The sequence below is a fragment of the Dicentrarchus labrax genome, unplaced genomic scaffold (assembly GCF_905237075.1).
Source record: "Dicentrarchus labrax unplaced genomic scaffold, dlabrax2021, whole genome shotgun sequence".
Lineage (NCBI taxonomy): Eukaryota > Metazoa > Chordata > Actinopteri > Moronidae > Dicentrarchus > Dicentrarchus labrax.
In genome coordinates, this window is record NW_026136718.1 from 10,765,894 (window position 1) to 10,787,020 (window position 21,127).

The window sequence follows — 21,127 nt, forward strand, 5'->3', positions numbered from 1 at the left end:
ATATAATCTATATTGTTATTCTTAATGCCTGCCACCAGGTCAGATTTAGTCGGATTCCCCTTAAAAACAATTAAACAAGGCAGTGGAAACACTAACACTTTTGTCCACAGGGGCCAGAATGAACAAAAAATAAAGTTCTTTGTTGCTGCTTTTAAACAAAATATCACTTCTACACAAAAAAAAAATAGAGCAACCTTTGTGTTGGCACAATATACCTATTACAGTCAATACACCAAGAAGTTGCAATGTGTCATCATATTGGAGCTGGTTTAGGTGTCTGATCTGTAGCGTTTACAGTACAAGCAACATGAAGACAAACGATTTCTAATATATTTTGTTTCTTGTGGTTAACAGCATTGCGATACTATCTGAACCAGCTTAGTGTGGTGAACTCCACAAACCCACTACTGGCAGGTTGAAACTAATTATTTGATTTATTACAACAATAACTAGAGTACACTGAGAGAAGAGCGAGAGTAGCCTAAATAAGCAAATTGTCAAGAGTGAGTGAGATATGAGTCTTACCAGGAAGCTTTGGGTTTACTTGCACCGACTGAGTCATTTTTAAGGACTGGGACCTTTCAGCACACACGCAGCTTCAAATCAACACCTGGCTAAAGAAAACACACAGTGACATGAATGCATACATTATGACTGTGCTTGGACCAAAAGGAAAGAACAGGATGTAATTTCTAAAACACTGCACAGTAGTTTGGTAGAAACATTGACACAAGTCTTTCATTTGTTACCTACTGACTGACAAGTGTGTTGATTTTCTATTAACCTTTCTGTAAGCATTAAAATCACATGCTCAAAATGTTAGCCATCCTATGAACGTGTTTTTTGAGACAGCTTTACAAAAAGAACAAAAAGAATACAACTTCTTGACAACCCACTTAGCTCCTTGCTCTCACTTTAATGCCGGACATGCTTCTTTATAGGGGTTGTAAACTTGCTACAAGGTGTGGAAATACCTGAAGAAGTTTATGTTTTCTTACGGCTCGTTAGCACATGTGACAGCCTGTGACTGAATTCAAAAAGGTGAATTCCTTTCTTTCAGCGATAAAGAGGTTTTTGTTAAATAAGCCTCTTGTTTGCTTTCCTCTGAAGAGGTTTGAAGGATGTTGAGCCTGACATCATCTGTCAAAGAGTGTGTGTGTGTACGCGTGTGGGTGCCTGTCTGTTTTCTACTTTCAAGCTAAAGCTGTGAGATCTATACGGTAGAACTTTTACATTTAATTATAAGTCACTAAGAGTGAAAGATTCATGCCTAAAATTCAACGGTACATTTGTGTTTGAGCGTGCTCCTATAGAAACTTCTGACACAGAGATGATTGCCGTCAGGGGAAACACCTCAGAACAAAGTCAACAACAAAGAGCTGAACAGTGTCCAAAAACCACAAGACAGCTGCTCCATTAACAACAGTATCACACCATCCAACTCTACTGAAAAACCACAGGATTCCTCTCACCACAAGACCACTAAAGCCTGCCATACAAACCACTTCACTGGGAAATCTATTATTTCCTTTGGACATCATGTCTATTTATTCAGACACGGACAGAGACACTGTAAGGGGAGTGAATGGTCAGCCAAATGAGGAGCACCTTGGTAGCTGAATGGTTACAGTGCCTGCCAAATGGCTGCTTGGTCGCAGCGGTCGCTGGATTGATTCCAGCCGGCTACGAGTACATGACATACCCCTCTGTCTCTCCAATTTCCTGTCTGCCTTTTCACCTTAGGAATCGAGTCATAAAAGTCTGACAGGGACTGAAGCTTTTTCTGTCATTCATCATCTTTAATAGTCGAACATGATCTGTTCAAAATGTCTCAACAGAATAAACGAAACTTGAGGGTTTTTCTTTGTTCAGCCATTGTAGCTTTAGCTGCTCATATTAACAACCTGGTTCTTCTGTTTGTTCCAAAAAAGACAGGAAATATAAAACACTTCATGCATTTTAGGAAGACTGCATAAACTGGATACTTGATGCTCTGGATAATTGTATAACAGTTACAATAACAAGAAGGAAGCACTAACTTGAAAATGACTAACTTCAGAACAGTACAATGAACGCTGTTTGTGTTGAAGAGGTTACCTCTCTCAGCCGCTCAGTTAGTGATTCATGCAGCTGGACGTCAGGCTGGTTCCCTCCTCCCTGCTCCACACAGCCCTGAGAAAGAGAGACATACAGTAGACCATCAGAACCGTATTAACACTTAAAAACACATCACAGTGCAGTGACATATGGTTTACTATAGCACAAAAGATACTGCAGCACGGCACATCAACAGTACTGTACAACATATTAACTTACAGACAAGCTACAAACACAATGGATGCAGATACTTCCATACAGAGGACACCAGTGCACTGAATGGTTTGAAAATGAGAGTCCTACGCTTTGGCGTTCAGTTACCAAACCTCAAACCAGTTGAACATGTGGGACTGATATGCAAACACACAACCCCAATCATCAAAACACTGAATACACACTGAATATTTTGTGTAAGAGTCCCTCCAGTGGAGTTTCACACTCCTTACAAAAGGTGCACTGAAGCTCATCTGGAGGCTTGTTGTGGCTCTACACCTTCTGGTGATCTGTATACATTTGTCACAATTTGTCATCTACCTGCAGACACCAACAGAGTGAATCTGGGAGGCTTTTGTTACTTCACCATCAATCTTTCCAGAAAATTGCAAAACTATTTCATCATCATTAACCATCAAAGGCAACTTGTTGCATTCAGAATTGAGTTTGGTGACGTAGGGCTCAGCGCTTTGCACGGGGGACTGTTATGATTGGTCAAATCTGTAGAAAAGTTACGGTTATTGGACAACGTTGCAAGGTTGCGCCAAACGGGGGTTTCACAGGGATTGATTGAAGTGATTGAATTTCCATTCATTTTTTCGATCGCAATCTTGCAACGTCCTGGAGGAACTAATTAGATGAAGAGAAACATTTGGAAGACCATAGAAGATGTGGGATCACATGACCTGAGAAGCCAGGATGTTCCCATTTGAGGGTGGTAAATGCTGGATAACACTGTGACAAGGTGTCTATCCATCTGCACCACCACAAACCTCACCAACGCAGGTGTGTGTTTACAAAGAAAATTATAGGCTGTCTTATTGCTCTCTACATTCGTGGGTTTGTGTTAGTTTTGATGAAAATACTTTGAGTGCAAATCTCAGTTTATTCTTAGAAACAAAAAGAAAGATTTGTACAACACAAAACTACACAAACTGGTTTATATGAAATATGAAAATACAGTAACTTGTACCCCCCACACACACAAGCACAGTCATTCAATTTGTTTCAAACATACACACTCTTGTACCAGCACACACACAGATCTGTTTTCCAGCAGCCTCGGGCACATTCCTAACACATGCTGTTGCAACACGCAGGTCGTCCTTCTAGCTGACTGACTACTGATAACCTATAAACACACACATCATCTGTCAGCTCAGACAGACAGTTTATTGTCAAAGTAAAGACCACAACATTCAGACAGACAGAATTAAATTATATCATGGGTCATTATGGACAGTGGAGTCATTACAATACAAACAAAAAGAAAGAATCTTCTCTAACTGATAACGACTTCTGCTCAGTGTCTTCTTATCAGCCACAGCTCTGTTTCTCCTCAGTGTTACTGTCAGGTTCCACTATCAGGTCGAACCGCCGTAAACATGATGCTGCAGTGTCTAAACCAACCACACACACACACACACACACACACACAAACTAAATAAGGTTTTCAGAGATGTGACCTCACCTCGTTGGTTTACTTTGGTCCAAACCAGAGAGAGGTAATTTATTGTACTTTGAGCTTTCGTATTGGGTTTGTTTAGGATCCAATACAAGCTAACCAGAGCTTATAAACAAGTCACGTGACTCAAAAGGTTTGTTTATTGGGCAATTTTAGCAACATGTAATCCTGCCTGGTTGGAATTAGAGAAAGATTTTGAAGTTGAAACATATCTGACTTCAGTTTATGCAACTTGAGTTCACTGTCTGCACTCTCCTGCAATAGGTAGGTTGGATTACGCTGCCATTTCTGTAAAGTACAGGTAATTTTGATGGTACCTTATCCAAATTAACTTGTATTAAGTAGGCTTTGTACAGTTCCAGTGGAGCTGTGATATGTTTTGTATCAATGACAACAAAGTATGCGTCTTTAAGCTCAAAACAAAGAGCAGAGTTTTGATGTGACATCATCGTAACTGGCGCTCAGAAACACAGGGCGCCATGTTTTCCACACATCAACAATTCTGACTGTGTGCAGGCACTTGCTAGGCACTACGTCATTCATATTTTGATAGCGACACTAAATTTAACATTATAAAGAATGCCAAACAGACGTGATGATGACATGCTGCGGATCATCAGAGCTAATAACTCGTACGCAGTCAGATGAGAAATGCCGGAGGTTTGGGAACGATCATACTTGGACACAACTGACTTCTCCGCTTCAGGTGGAATCTTTTAAACCTGCATAAACATGTTGTTATAAGATCAACAAACATATATAGTTCCTCCTCTACCAAGCAGACTAGTGTAAAAACATTAGATTAACCAATGATAGAATCTGAATAAAAAGTCCAGTTGAAGTTTTAGGACTTTTCTACTGCAGGAAATTAACAATCGTCACAGGTTCTACTTCAGTTTCCAGTTTCTTTTTTGGAACTACATTTTGTTATTGATCATGAGCTAATTCGAAACCCATAATCTGACAGAACAACACAGTGGAAACGAGGAAGAACATAGGACGAAAAACTTATAGGTTCTTAAAGGTTCAGGTGTTGGGAAGCTCCATGCTGACTAAGGGACAGATCAGATGTTGCATAAATACATTATTTTGAACGGAGATGTGCAATGGACATGCTCAGAAGCGAAACCATTCGTTACAATGTGCCTGTTTTGTTTTTTTATTGATGGTTTAACAGAAATAGACTGATGACATTAGTCTCATGAGGTAGTATCATAAGCTTTTCTTGTTTGAAGACAATTATCCACTTCAGTTTGTCTCCCTCAGGAGCAAAGAAATCAGAAACCACACCATAAACTGCAGCGTTTTACTACCAATAACTTATCAAATGCTCCAATATTAATTTCTGTAGAACATTATTCATTAAACTGGATTGTTAAGTTTTATTCGTCTCCTCTCTCTACTCTACTTCTTTATTTCTCTTCTTTCATTCTTCAATTTCCACTCCATATCTTACTGCTTTTCTGCTTTCTTTCTTTGTTTCTTACTCCCCTCCTCCTTTCCACCCTTCATCTCTACCCTCCTCACATGACTAATTTATCCTCTCACCCACCCCACACACACACACACACACACACACACACACAACACACACACTCTTCCCCCAGCTCCTCTCAAGTATTGCTGTTTTTCTCTCTGATTTGATGACAGACAGCAAATTACAGAGAAGTTGCATTCCTTCCCTCTACACCCCGAGTCCTGACCAGCTGAGAGCCACGTTGTCGAGCCTCTCTCAAACACACACACACACACACACACACTACCGAGTGCCAGTACTCATAATGACACTTGCACAAGCCACAAACAAAATTACAAAAATGCCCATAAACGCATATACATGAGTGCACGCACACACACACACACACACACACCCGTAACAGAAACACACTGCAGACTTGCGAAACCTGAATAAACACAAACATATGAGCACACACACACACACACAGTCACATGATCCTGCAGTCAGACAAAGACAATGTTCACAGAAACAAATTTCAGTGAACACAATGTGGACATACCAACTTAATTTAGTAAACGCTTAAAGAGGTTCTATTGTGAACAGATAAACATCATCGTTGCTCAGACTCGAACACCCTGAGACGTCTCTGTTTCCAAGGCTACACATTCTTCATTCAGTTTTAATGCAACGCTGCAATTATAACTGCAGCAGCTCACACCCAAAAGTGTTAAATAAAGTCAGAGCTCTGGGAAACGAGGTGGAATAAATACTCCTAGAGAACGTAACTAAGAAGAAAACATATTATAGAAAAGCCCACGTACTGTAGTTTGTTCATTGTGATCCAAGAAGGCTCTACATCTATTTTCATTGGTTAAAGGACAAGTGCAGTGTAGTGACTATGTTCTATACTTTAGCTGCTAAACCCAAACTTTGCAGATTAGGACGTTTATTGAGATGTGTTCTCCTCAGTCCGTTGATTGACTTCCAATAAGTAACACAAAACCAATAAAACTAAAATACAGCAACATAATCTGAGCCCCCGGTGGCTTGGAGGAACACAACACGGATCAATACATCGCTCCTACATGAAGTATTTTTGGCATTTCCTCGAAAGAATGACTTAATTTGGTCCAATCAAAGAGAAAATAGAGACAGTGTTCAATTGGTAAACTTATAATGAATTAATTTCGTATTAATTGCACAGGCAACAATGTGAAATCTGTCAACAAATAATAATAAAGTTTTCAATAATAAAAGGAACAATTAATTAATATTATGTTTGACAGTCCTTCAGTTGTCTTTTAAAAAGGACATTTTTATTTTCCTTTTAACTATTTGCAAAAGAAAACTCACCAAAATAAGTCTTGATGAACATTGTTGATTGTGATCTGGAGGTTTAACACAAAGTGAGCACACCTGAAGTGTTGGTTAGAGACAGCACAACTGGGCGTGCATGATGACGGATGTTCAGTAACTTAATACATTTTTAAATCTGTAAACCGGATGGATGTTTACCACGAACGAACAGTTTGGGTAATAATTTCATTGTTTTTGGTCCAGTTCTGAGTGAGACCGCTGCAGCCTCAAAACGGGTCACAATCCTTGCAAACAATTTTGCACCGTCAAAATATGTCCAATAAAAAGTGCTTGTTTTTGCCACTGACTGCCTCACACTGTTATTAAAAGCATCTGACTACATTATGGGAAGGACCCTACAGAAAAATCATCCTCCACTGCCTGGTACCCCCCTCTCTCCATATACATATACCTCTTACGGGCAGCCATCAAATTCAAAGGCCTCATCCAAATGAGTAAAATATTCAGCAAAGACATTGAAAATCTTAACACTAAGCTGTTCTTTCTGTACTCCAACACAACAAAAAGCTGTGAAAAAGTCACCTCACCTCCCCCCCGAGATTTCAGAACAAGACTTCTCCTTGAGCGAGACCTGAGTAGGCACACAGCAGATCCAGTGAAAGGAACAGAAAACGTTTCATTTCTCTGTTGAGTTGTGTTGTCGGACACTCATAATAACAATCTGAGCTGGTCAGAAGCAAAAACAAGAACTTTTAATGGACGTCTTGACGGTGCACAACTGCCTGTAAGGATTGCATTGTAGCCTGTTTTGTGCCTGCAGACTTCAGCGCTCTCATTTAAAACTGGACCAAATTTAAAACTTGTTGTCCCCATTTGTCACTTTGACACACAAAAAACAACAACATTGAAAAATAATGAAGTTACCCTTCGAGTAGTCAGAGCTAGAAACCAGAACAGCCCTGCATGTGGTCTCTGTCTGCTTGTCTCATCTAAGATTTAATGAACTCGACCGAGAACTGTTGGAGCAGATTTAAGAGTACCACACACATTTATTTCTATAAAAAAATAACTGAGATGGATTAATACCTCAGTGGCAAATACAGAACATTTTATCATTGGTACAGTTTTTTCCCCTCTCTGGTTCAGTAGGAACATGTGACGATAGGGAGAGGCACCACGCCGTCTCAGAGCAGACTCACGGACGTGTTATTAATGAAGCAGGGTGAACACCGGGGTTGTCCTGCGTTCGGTCCGCTTCATGGAAGAGGAAATGTTGTGCTGGTTGTCGAGGCTCGGGGCCATGTTTTGAAACGGTGACCTCATCCCCACGCCACCCTTTTCCCAAGAAGAGGAGCCAGAGAAAGAAAGAGACTGGGTCTGACAGATGAGGAGGGGAGGGAGTGAAAGGGAACATCCTCGCTACTTTTACTCTCCGACTGTTTAACATAAAAAAAAACCCCATTCAGAAATCTGCACACACACAGACACACAAACGACACACATACGAACCACAAACACAGGCCTCCACCCCTGTATGATACCACACATACACACTACCATTACTATACTTGTAAGGACATCCACTAATTTAATTTTCTATCTACTCTTATTCCTCCGCTAAACGTTTTATAGTTGAAACAATATAATTAATAATATATGATAATTAGATGATCAAAAGCTCCCAAACAGCTACTTAATGAACCCTGAGGTGAAATTGTTTTGTTTTCAGTGTCAAGAATGAACTTTGAACCTTATTGTTTGTTGCTTTCTGAAACAGGAAACAGTTTAGCACCGCAAATGTAACTTTTTTTTTTACAAACTTTAACTCTCATCCCAGTAAATATTAACCCTAAAACCACTGGCTAATCCTGAACTTAATCTCTTGTAGAAGCGGGGAGAAGACGTCTTTCATGTCTTTATCCTTGCGAGGACATTTGGGCCTAACAGACACATAAATACAAGTACACACACACACACACACACACACACACACACACACACACACACAACAAAAGAGGGCCTCTGCTGCTGGGATAAATCTGCAGTTTCCTGAAGGGAAGCCCACTACTCCCCCAATAAATCCCTCTCATTGCTACTAACACACACACACGCACACACACACACACAACCCCTTCATGCCCCTGTGGGAGACCTCCCATTGTCTCCCAGTAGGAACTGGGGAGGGAGGAGGGTCCTGCCAGGAAACCCATCGGGCCGTCCTGAAAGCTGCTTCCTGAAGGCAGCAGGAAAACACCGGAGAGAGGACAAGCAGAAACTGAGAGCTGAACAAATAGAGCCAGTGTGACACAAACACCCCCCCCCACACACACACACACACACACACACACACACACACAGTGCAGCATCCTGCAGCCAATAACAGCACCGAGGCCGAAATCACATGATGCATCACACTGAGGTTAGATAACGTCTTATCAGAAGACTCAAGTGTTTAAGTGTTTGTATGTGCTAAAAGCTCGCACACACACACACACACACACACACACACACACACAGTAACACTCTGTCACCTCTACATACAGGATTCTGCCAACAGGCACCATTTCCTGTCTCCCATCTCCTCAACATAACTCACACACTGACGTCACACCACGAACATCTTGTGTGTCCTGCTGTATCCAGAATAAAAATCAATCTTTTTTTTTTTTTTATCACAATCAGGTTGACTTCAAACATCACATGCGTCCTGCCTCCCCTCCCGCTTCCTTCCAGATTCTCCAGCAAACACAATCAGCCACATTCAGCCTCCACAATGAGGCATTATGCCTCTTTGGTGGCGACGCTGTTTTTGAAAAGTTTTGTGAGGCCTCGTTGTTTTCTCCACACCAGCCCCCCCTTTGCGCTCCCTGCCTTTTCCAGACTGTGTCCAGGTTCAAAATGTCACAAAGTGAATTTAATAAAGTCGTTGGGGAAGTCCGACACTGCGAGTTTTAAAGATGAAGAGACAGAGTCTGGCAGCGGAGCCCTGAAGGCTCTCACGGTGGATCTGAAGATGCTGAGAACCAGCTGCTCGGATTTACAGTCTGACATAAAGCTTGTGGAGGATCAAGGGAGGCCCCTGTGAATGGACGCCAGCATCCAGTGACAACTTACAGGAGGAAAATCCCACTTTGTACATCCTTCTCTGTCAGATCTCTACAGTAGCTAATTTGAAGCATTTCATAATGAAATACTTTGAGTTGTCTGTCCAACCCTTTTCTAGTTTCTTTTTTTCCCCTCAGCTTGATAATAAGACTGAATTAACATTTAATTTCACTTTAATTCATTCAGTCTGACATTGTGCACATATTACAGTCCCTCCAGGATTTCATAGGCTTTGTTTGGGGTTTGTTGCAGCCTAAAACTGCCATGTTTTAGGCATTTTCTACAATGACAATTGTCGGACAAAGTGAAAACTGCGAACTAATTGTGATTTTCTTTGTATGATTAATCAAAAATCAAAGCTAACTTATTCTAATGAGAATAAAATTGTTAGTAGTTTGGTGATGCTTTGCGCGGGAGACTGCTACAATTGGTTAAACTCACAGTGATTGGACAAAACTGCAAGGCCGTGCAGAATTCACAGGAATTTGGTTGTTGCGATCGCAACTTCCTGGTAGGACTGATCTTTGGCAGTTTCCTGTTAGGAGGGAGGTTATTTTGTTTTTACCTTAACCAGCCAGTAGTGACCTGTTAGTCTAGCCATTCTTAGCTCCATCATATCTGACTATCACAAATTAGCTGATTTCATTGTGATTGTTTGTGTGTGAGGGCAATGATTCAGAGGTCTGGAACCAGGCTTTGGTCGCTTGTTTCCCAAAAAGTTGGAATTTCACACAAAAAGGTTAACTTAAAAATGACTTATAATTGTAAGAAACACAGTATTTTGATTCTCTCTTCAGTGATGAAGGTGCCAGTAAACCTTTCTGCATCTGTTGGGGAAAACTGCACTGTGGGTTTTTTATCCAGTAAAGATTCAAACACGGACAACCACAGAACCACAGATCTGACTGGATGTGAAGGAATTCCTGGAATAGCAACTTTATAAGTTTTTCTTTCTGGAAACAACGATATTTGAAGCCCAGAAAGCTTCTCAAACTGCACACAGTCCATATCCCAGCAGCAGCAGCAGCAGCAGAATCCAGTCAGCTGAGAGCGAGGCAGTCCCATGTCTGACGGCTGGCCGCCCCTCCCTGAAACAAAGCAGGGCTCAGAAAATCGAGTTTTCCCCAATTAGCCAGTTTCCAGCTCTGATGTCACGTTGCATTTTGGACCAAACACACCTTGTTTCCCTCTGTGGTGAGACACAAACTCTCCAGGCCTGTTTCCCCAAATACACTAAACCTTTGTAGAAGCTGCTTTTTTTTTTTTATTTGGCTCAAACATCAGCAGCCTTTTCTCTCCCAGCTGAATTTTCCATCTCAACTGTATAAATTTGTCTCTTTCCTCTCATTTCCTTTTTCTCTAATCACTTCAGCTCTTAAGTGCCTCCTAGGCAAGCAAATAACTCAAATAAACCAGCGTAAGTCTAAGTTGACCTACATATCCACAGATTTGTGTTTAAGATGAGACTGCGACCCATTTCTCTCTTTCACAACAGTAGCAACTGGAGTCTCCAGATGTTTAATTCTCTTAACTACAGAACAAGACCAGATGTCAGGCGCTGCCGCTTTCTGCCCAGAAACAACTGAAATGTGTGTCTATTATCATGTTATTTACCTCACTGGTGGAAATTATACCAGTTCAGCATCTCTTTAAAAAGAGAGGCTTGGGGTAATGACAAGGCACTGGATGTACGTACGGTCTTTGAAAATGTCTCCCAAAGCCTCCCAAGAACACACCTTCACGGAGCTGCTCCTGTGGAAAATACATGTTTGTGGGCTCTAATTCAGTTTTCCATCATGCACTGATTCAGTTAGTGTCTCTGATCATTACTCCTGTAGTTGCACCGAGAGGAAATTTGATGTCTGACAGGCATTACGAAACTAAATTGAACATATCGATGCCGAGACAATCTGCCGAGTGATTTCCCCCAAATTGCAAAGGAGACTCCTTTCATAAAGTTTGGCTTTTGCTCAGTCTTCTTCTGTTGCCTTATCTGTTACGTCACTTATTCAATTTATTTTGTCCTTACGGTTTATTATATAACTTTTACCTCCTTGTTTCCTTGTTTCATTGATCTTATTTTCAATATTTTGGTGCCTCTTTCCAGTAAGAAACTCAGTTGAAGGCTTATAAAAGTTGAAACTAATGCTTTTATTATTCCATCCGAATTTAACGCAAATCTTAACTGAATTTTCCGGCAAAAAAAGGCAAATTCGATCCACGACTGATGTGGAAATATAATTATATATGTGATTGGTTCATTGAGATAAACAGTACGTGGCGCTTATGCTCCAGTCAGGTTTGCTTATGCAACAGAGTTTCTCCTCAGACAGTGGACATAAATGTTTAAAAACAGGATGGAAATATGGCATTTATGTTTGTTTTTTCAGTTATTAATTAGAGGAACGTGTACGTTTCCTCATCGCTGCACAGAGCTGATATTGTCGTCTAAAAAACTGTCATACAAAGCTTCACAAAACGACTCATACATAAAAGCTATAGATGAAAGATAAAGGAACATGAACAGAGCAAAAAACAGACAGGAATATAAAAAGGAATAAATAGGATGTTGAAGGTTGTTTTCATCTTGTGTGCTCGACTGTGTTGAAGCTGTTTTATAAGACTTTATAGGGCAGCGGTGATTTTCCACTGGCACCTTAATGCTAAACAACATTTGTTCCATTATGAGCCATTAAACAGAGGTGATCTCTGTGCTGCGATGGGTTTGGGAAACCAGTTAGAAACTGGAGAGTTCAAGGCCTCGCTCGCACTTTGCCCTCAGAGAGGTTTCTCAGGCATCAGATTCAGAAAAAAAACAGTGAAGACAAAATCTCGAGACGGCGTCAGAGAAAGTTTGAATACAGCCAACTCCAAAGATCTCTCTCTCTTTTGTGTGTTGCACAGAACTTTCATTGTTGGATCCAAAAATGAAAATTGGGTTCAAAAGGTTTGTGGCATCACAGTGACATGCAGCATTTCCAAAAGCAGTTGCGGTGTGGTTCTTCCAGAGAGAAGCGGTCAGTTTAGGCAGCGCCAGAATCTGACCTTTCTGATGCTCAAGCCCACAAGAGTGTGGTCTGTCCTAAAAGCAGTCTGCCACTTTCACCATTTTACAGCCAAACAGCCTTTTAGGGTCAATTATTATGACCTCTGAATCCTGGTCAGTGTCTGGCACACAGATCCACCAGATGCTGTTTAAATGCAGTAGTGTTTGGTTATTTTGGTGTTTTCCCACCCTGGTGTTCGTGCACAGAGGTTGATTAGTGCCTCGTTCCCATGCTCGGCCAGTACTTGAGTTGACGTGGGGTATTTTTAGCCCTCTGTTCATTCAGACTTTCTCAGGCAGTGGAGACAGCAGAGGGAGGAGGGTTTGATTGGACCACAGTGGTAGACCTCACCAACAATCCAATAAATTCATACTATGGTGCTGTTTTGTTTTCCAGTTAGTTTTACATTCATCATAAAAGGTGTAATAACAGGTTGTTTGTCAACAAATGGGATGTGGGTGAGTGTAAACCCTTAACAACCAGCACGCCATAAATAACGAGTCAAGAGACGGTCACTGGTGCAACATTATATATAGTCAATTAGAGTCAAAGCATAAATGTGCTGATTCTGTATTTATCTTAATGCAAACCCAAATAAAAGATAAAACCCAACAATGAATTGATCAATAGAGCTCCACTGTGGTACAAAAACACATTAATGATTCAGTACGATGAACACAGGCGCTATAGTTTTCTTCAAGTCCCACGTACACCATCCTACTGCTGCTGTAAATACTCTCTAGAGGACCAAATGTGTATTAATCCGCCGCAGAAAATAGTCCCCCAAAAAATGCACCATTAAGCCTGTTTGAAAAATATTTTCAAAAATGAAACTACCTTTTTTTTAGAGCCACAGACAGGGTGGGTAAATCGAACATTAGTGAAAGACAGACATATTGCTGGTTTTGACACTGTACAATACAGTGTCAAAAAATATCACGGTTTTATGGTATTACACAATTATTATCATCAACATCACTTATGATGACCATAAAACACTTTATAATTTCACAAAATATTATGTCCCATATTCTTTTAACTAACACTAATACTGAAGAATTCGATACCGTATCGAAGCAAATGCACGCGATATGATAACTATCATTTATCATGCGCCATGGTGTCGGTATACCGCTCCAACCCTAACTGCCAGACTTATCCTTCAATAGCCTTTTAATTCCTTACTAAACTGTTCATGGTGTTGCCCCACCTCACTTAAGAGACTGTGTGTTAACACTCAGAGCTCGAGATAAGAAGTTCAGAGCTTCAGACGAGAGCTGACTGCAGATCAGATTCAGAGAAACGACCTTTGGCTCATTTTCCTTTTCTGTTACAGCAATCAGTAAATAAAACTACACAAGGGTAATCTGTTAAATATTTCAATATCTACAGACCAACATCTGTTTTCCTCTTATCACCACTTATCTCATCATCTTACCATAAAATTAATATGATTCTGATCGTTCATTTTTAAAGGTCATAGTCACATCTCGGATAATCAAACACGTTCATGTTCAAGATAATTGAGTTGTGCTGAGATGTCTGTCCAAGTCTGAGAACTAGACAGTGAAATGTTAAAAAAGGAGCAATCACAGTTGATTGAATTTATCCAGAGGCCAAGATGAAGGACTGCATGATGAAAATAATCAGACATGGACAGACAACATTATTAAATTAAATTAGCCGAGTTAGAGATTTCTGCAAAACCATGAATCTGTCATCTTGAGATTATCCGAAACATGTCTGATATCTCGAGACGACAATTAAATTCAAACTCAATCTGCAAAAAACTGAAACTGCAAAAAACACCTACATTGTTTTCTTCAGTTGTGTAAGACAACAAGGGAAATACGATTATGAGCAACGGAGCCGCTCTTCATTCCTGTAAATATCAAAGCGTCTACCAACTTTGCCAAGAAAAGATAGAAACCTTTGCCTGAGAAACTGTCTTTGTGTTAAATATTTGTTTTAATTCCTATTTATTACATTCTGCTGTGTACAGTGTACTTCCTGTCCAACTACCCAGCTTGAAGCCAACTCTGGAGCCGTTGTTTTAACATAACAAATAAAGAGTTTCTTTTTCCTACCTTATAAAAACTAGAACTACATGTGGAAAACTCAAACGCACTGAACTTCTGAAGAGCTTCTCCTCCTTTCGGGGGGGCTTTTGGAGAAGCTCTACAATCAGAGAATCTGGCATGAAGCTAAAAGTGGCAATTTCCATTTTCAAAGCCTGGATGCCTGCTAATTATGATGAAAGCCTCCAGCTATCAGGTTCAATGCAGCCCTGACACTTAAAACTAATTGTTCACCTCAGAAACCACAGAGAATTTCATGAAATATGTTTGTTGGGACTACAATTAGTGGATATCAATTTAGTGCTTTAATAACAAACAAACAGGCTCAAGATTCCTCCTTTGGACTAATAAACAAATGGGTCTGACCTTTGACCTGAAGTGTTAGGCTGCTTGCAAACCAATTTACGCAGCCCTCTCAGTCACATGAATGAGGCCAGTTCAACAAGCAGCAGTGGAGAAAGTATTCAGAACTGCAGTGGAGAAATTAAAAGTGAAAGTTCTTCATTCAAGCAGCATTTTACTGATTGATTTCTTTACTGTTGTGTGTCGGGTTCAATCTGTAACAAAGGCTTAAAAACTGATCATATCAGGGCTGTCGCTGTCCCCAAAGAGTTTGTATGAATTATAAATAGCACACAGTTCATTTGAATGAATTCAAATGCAGCACTAATAATTCCAATGCCCAGTGGCCACTCGGGGTATTGCAGTGTACTTTCCCGCTATAAAAGAGACGTCTGTAACACGGTTGACAGGACACCTCGGACTGCACACCAGGTCTGTTATCACTCTTTCTATCGTGACTTTTTATATTTGTAAAACTTTCCTGGAGCGGAGAAAAGTGATTTAGGAATCCGTTACACCATCACAACGTTAAATGTATGGGACTCACAGCAGGAGAAACACTTGCACATATTCAGTGGGCCATATACCCCGTACGCAAACCCAGAAGTCATCCATGGGTCGTCCAAAATTACACTACGTTGACCAATCACGTTCAAACCCACTGGTAATCCTGGTAGATTATTTTATAACAAGAACACGTATCTCTACTGTTTACCCTACAGTTGTTGTGAGAAAAGATAAAAATGTTGCTGCTGTGATAAGTTCCCAGAGCTGTAAAGTATTACAGTCCTCTCTGCAGTGTTTTGGTGCCTGATGAGCCTCCATAAGCATTAATCTGTTACTCCAACCAGACTTCCTGGATCACGTTTTATTTTCTCACTGCTACCTGAAACAACAAGCCCCCACCGGCGAAGCCTCACAGGGTGGTTTACAGTCTGAATGCCTGTTTAAAAGGTCCAGTGTGTAACATTTAGGAGGCTCTATTGGTGGAAATGGATTCTAATATTCATACAGGTATGTTTTCATTAGTGTAAAATCACCTGAATGGAGGAATTGTTGTGTTTTCGTTACCTTAGAATGATATATTTGATGTTATATCGCGGGTCGCCTTCCATGGAGTCTATGTTGAACCGCCATGTTGCTACAGTAGCCCAGAAAGGACAAACCAAACACAGGCTCTAGATAGGGCGTTCACGTTTTTCAAACGTTTCACGACCACTTTAGTTTCTCTTTCAGGCTTGGAAGGGGAAGATGAAGCGAGGGAGTTGCAATCTGCAACTAGATGCCACTAAAACCCAACACACTGGACCCTTTAAAGCTGCACGTGGACGAAGAAGCTTCTAGAAATTCAATACGAGGTGACGTCAGTGGACTCGTGTTTAACGACCTCACTTGTCTGCTAAGATCAAAGAAAGATCTGAGGTTGTGAGTACGCTAATTTAAAACAATCTAATTCAGAGTATCCTCAAAGACCGGGTACAAATGCAACCAGAGATCTACAGCAAAGGAGACAACGTCAGAAATAATCCAGACGAACTCAAACACAAAGTCAACACGGGACGAACTATAAATGTGGAAGAGGAAGACGGTGAATGAGTTCAGAGTGGAGGCTCGTGCACACGGCAGCGATTAAATCCTAATACATTTGTTTTATTGGACTTCGAACCCACAGCAGTACATACCGATTTTGTTTTTCACTGTGCTAAAAAGGTCAGTCGAACGCCGGCGAGTCCAGCTTTCTCTTTGCTCGCTGAGTCAGGTCGCACCGAGTAACTCACAGTCAGGAAGCGCTAAAATTAAAACCGCTCGTAATAGAGCTAAAAATACGACGGCATGTATTTTATCAAGCAGCAGCACTCATGAGGACGAGCACAGGCCCAAATTTAATTCAGTTTTAATTTCATAAACTGTCCTTCCTTCTGCTCTAAAGTGTAAACAGGGCGAGAGAGGCTCGAGTTGAGAACAAAGTGTGTATGAAAAGAAAGAAAATAAGAGTGTAACACTGACCCCCAGACACCTCTAACTAAATTTACAGAGAATCTATTTTTGAGGCGACAGCAGTAAGTCAAACCTCAGGCTCCTGTTTCCCCTGAGAGAGCTTCAGAAAGCCGTTAAGAGATTAACACTAATTTAAAACGACGACTCCGGCACATCCTCGTACAGCAGGAGTGTCCTGTGGTTATCAGTTTGGGATTCTTTGCCTTATAGTTCAGAACAAACTCTTTCTAAAAATACTTACAGTTGAAGAAAGAGAAGAAATTTAAAACTACATATTTAAAATCGAGCTTTAATTTCTGTTTCATTTCATGATAACAGGGTCAACAAAAAGGCCACCGCATCCTGACGTTCTTCTTAAATATTTACTGTTTCTCTTCCCATGATTATTCCTAAACCTTAACCTTAGCTTCCCCCCTTTTCTCTATGTTACTATTAAATAATTTAACCCCTCTCTCTTTTCTCAAAAACCCAGATGTGTTTGACCATACTGAACAAACATACTGAACAAACTCTTAGCTCCTCATTCTGTATAAAGATCATTTTTGCCACCATGTGTAATTTGTTTCAGTCACTCCCAGTTCATGACCTCGGGTGAAGGCTGGATAAAGAGTAAATGGGTAAAATGTCTTCATAATGACAACATCTGCATCAACTGCTGGAGCCACACCAATCTTATTCCAGTCCCTTCAGGAAGCGGCGATCGCAAAGATTATAACAAATTCAACCAAATCCCAGTGAATTCTGTGGTTTCCAGCACAAAACGACGTATCCTCTGTTCACATTGACCTCATCCAAACATTTCATTCTCACTTGAACCATCGAATGTTCGCAAATTTCTCTTTATTCCACAATTTCACTGCAAAGAAATACCTAAAAACATCACAACAAGTATCTAAATTCACTGCTGCCACAAACTGAAACATTTTAAGCCCAAACAATCCCCTAAAAGGATATATATATATACATTTAAACTTCATTACTAAATTCATGGACAAGATAATGTATAAGTGCTATTATCCGACGTATCCTCTGTTCACCTGGACAATTTACCAACTAGAGGCCAGCAAAGAAATGCACCGTGAACCAGGAAGGAAATTTCTCAGGGTTTGAACATTGCTGGAAACCTTTTGGATAGCATTCATTTCAACAACAATATATATATATATAACATAACGTAGGTCTAGTGTTCAAAACGTTGAAAATAAATGGTTTTTAATAACTCTTTGATCCAGATTATCATAGCCAACATCTGCCCGATAGGACGTCATTATAGACTCTCAGCTCCTGAACATCATCATGTAAGTTACCAGTGTTTATCTCCAGCTTACGCCATAACTTGCTAATATGGATATATATATGAGAAGACAGTACGGAGAGTGTTAGCGACCTTTCCGACATAAAGGTTGCTACACAGAGCACATCACACTGGTAGGAAGTCAGACACAGAAACAACATTTTCAAAATAAAATAGTCAGATTTCACTACACCAACAGACATCAAACAGTCTGAGGCAGGTTAGAGGAGAGTTTTGTTTCCTTTTTAAGGACAAAAATACACGAGTAAACAACGTATGGTAGCAACACGCTCTGAAGACGCTCTGAGAGGGATGTGAAGACGCTCAGATCTGATTTTTATTGTTTGGATGTTCAACATGATCTTTAAAAGTGGCCGATATCAGATTCCAGTGTGAACAGGTCGCGGTCCTGAAGTGACGAATGTCGGTGTAGAGTGACGTAGAAAATAACGTCACATGAATCCTGATATGACAGGTGTGATATTCACACCGAGGTCACGTTGCAAAAGGAAACACAGACCCGTATCTGGTTCGGACCAGATCAGAATCGATTCGGGGGTCACATATGAGCACGGCTGTCTTTTCCTCATGAAGTCTCCTTCACATCCTCGACCTCAAACATAGGACGTCATTTATTGGACTAGTTGGGAGTTGCTGAGTATCCAGAATCCCATTCCACAACCCCCGGGGACGGGGAGTGACCACATTTTACAGAGATGTTTCTGCCTCTTTCTTCCTGCATTATTGCTTTTGGATGTTTTAGCTGTTTATCTTTTAAAAGAAAAAAAAAAAATCACTGAATCATTATTTTTCTGCTCTCAGTGCAGCTTCTAGAAATATCTGTCCATGACCTTTCTGTGCAGGTCGACGTCCATCAGAGGAAACATGACCAGCAGCAGCAGCGGTGGTGGTGGAGGAGGAGGAGGAGGAGGAGGAGGAAGAGGCGTCGGGCCTCACTGTGACTGACTCGACATCTGAACATTTCACGCCACAGATAAACAACTGAGGTGATGCACAGAGTAATAACAGACCAGAGAGCCGCCAGGGGAGGGGTTCAACACTGTTGTCAATAGAGGAGGTGGGGAGGGGGGGGATTTCCATCCCCTGTAACAGCCTCACCCACAACAGCATCTGAGAAACAAAGATGTTTCTTCTACATCTGCTAATCTACTGACAAACTTTATTTACTTTAAAAAAACAGAAGTGTTTGAGGGGGGAGAAGAAAGAGAAAAACAATGAGCTGACTTTAAGGGTTCAACCTACAAAATAAAATAACATAATTATAAAATAAAGAGAGAAAGCCAAGAAAACAAAAAGGAGTTTAAGATGCTTTTTAAAGACGGACACTTATTTGGGTTGTTTGAGTCCCAAAAGATCTGACATAGATCACAGAAATCACACCCCAAAGGACATTTAAGTTACATTTTAAGTAGAGAAAAGCACCTTTTAATTAGGTCATTCTAGAAAAGGATTTAAAGACATAATATTTAATATATTTGAGAGACTTGTAGGGTAAAAAATAAAATATTTAATAGTGCAAATATGACTTAAAATAACAATATTATATACTATATTATATTAGCAATTATAGAAGTGAAAAAGTCACTTTTTAAGCCTATAAAATATAATCTATAAGTCTCAACTGAAGATATTTTATTAAAGTTAAAAACACTTTAAAGCACAATTAGATTACAAACTAGTGTCGGCCACAAAGTGCTGTAAATATAAAAGCTTTTTAATAAACACAATAACTATAAGAAGTGTTTCTTGTTGCAGATAATAATGATCAATAATTTAACTCCTAATTTAAACAGACGAGGTAAATCGGGGTTTTTTTGTCGCTTGTTCACGGAGTCGATCAGTCAGGCAATCAATCAGCTAATCAATATGTATCAGTATCAGGCGGGTTAATCGATGCCTCGGGCTGTTTCTTACCTTCTGGCTTCTCTCCGTCCAGTCTCACTGAGACTTGTCATGACTTTCAGGGAAGGTAAGAAAAGTTTGGGAGGAGAAGATAAAAAAAAAGAAAACCTCCTGTGAGTTGATCTCAAGTTACCGAGAATGGAAAACACCGCTTCCGCTTTTGGATTTCAAAATAAAACGACAGTGTCGAAGCGGTTACATTGTTTCTCGTTTGTTTCATTTTGTGTTTGTTTGTTTCATTTTGTATTTGTTTGTTTGTTTGTTTCATTTTGTATTTGTGTTTGTTTGTTTGTTTGTTTGTTTCATTTTGTATTTGTTTGTTTGTTTGTTTTATTTTGTGTTTGTTTGTTTCATTTTGTTTGTTTGTTTGTTTGTTTGTTTGTTATTTGGAGGAGGGGTGTAACTTTCTATCAATATCTGTGTAATACATTCATATATAAAACCTGTTAAAGTATTTATTTGGATTACATGTTTGTGTAGTTTCTAGGAACGTAACAATATACTTTTATACTTTATTGTAAGCTTGTACAGTATTTTTGTTTTTGTTTACATCATAACTGGATATTATTTAAATCTCTTGGACTGATTTATAAAATTAGTTATATATTATATTACATTTATTATGTATAAACTATAGTCTAAGTTTAATATGTTATATATTGCTGTACTATAGTAAATATTACTTTATACTTTCTTACTACATTTTGCTTTGTATCATAATCTATATACCATACTACATTATACATTATGCATTATGTTATATTGTTTTACTACATTACATAGCTTACT

At 39.9% G+C, this 21,127-nt stretch overlaps 1 protein-coding gene across 2 annotated transcripts in view; it reads right to left on the minus strand.

Moving 5' to 3' along the window:
• The window catches only part of kank3 (KN motif and ankyrin repeat domains 3), a 31,329-nt gene extending 10,867 nt beyond the window's left edge, over positions 1–20,462 (minus strand). Inside the window, exons 1-3 of one of the 2 annotated variants that reach the window (XM_051376904.1) lie at positions 20,351–20,462; positions 2,098–2,172; positions 526–610 (exon numbers count right to left, since the gene is read on the minus strand). In XM_051376904.1, coding sequence (XP_051232864.1) covers positions 526–562 — 37 coding nt within the window. In that variant the 5' untranslated portion in view covers positions 563–610; positions 2,098–2,172; positions 20,351–20,462. Of the gene's footprint in view, positions 1–525; positions 615–2,097; positions 2,173–20,350 lie in introns of both variants that reach the window. The other variant, XM_051376903.1, reaches the window with a different exon arrangement.
• Between the last annotated feature and the right edge of the window lie 665 nt (positions 20,463–21,127).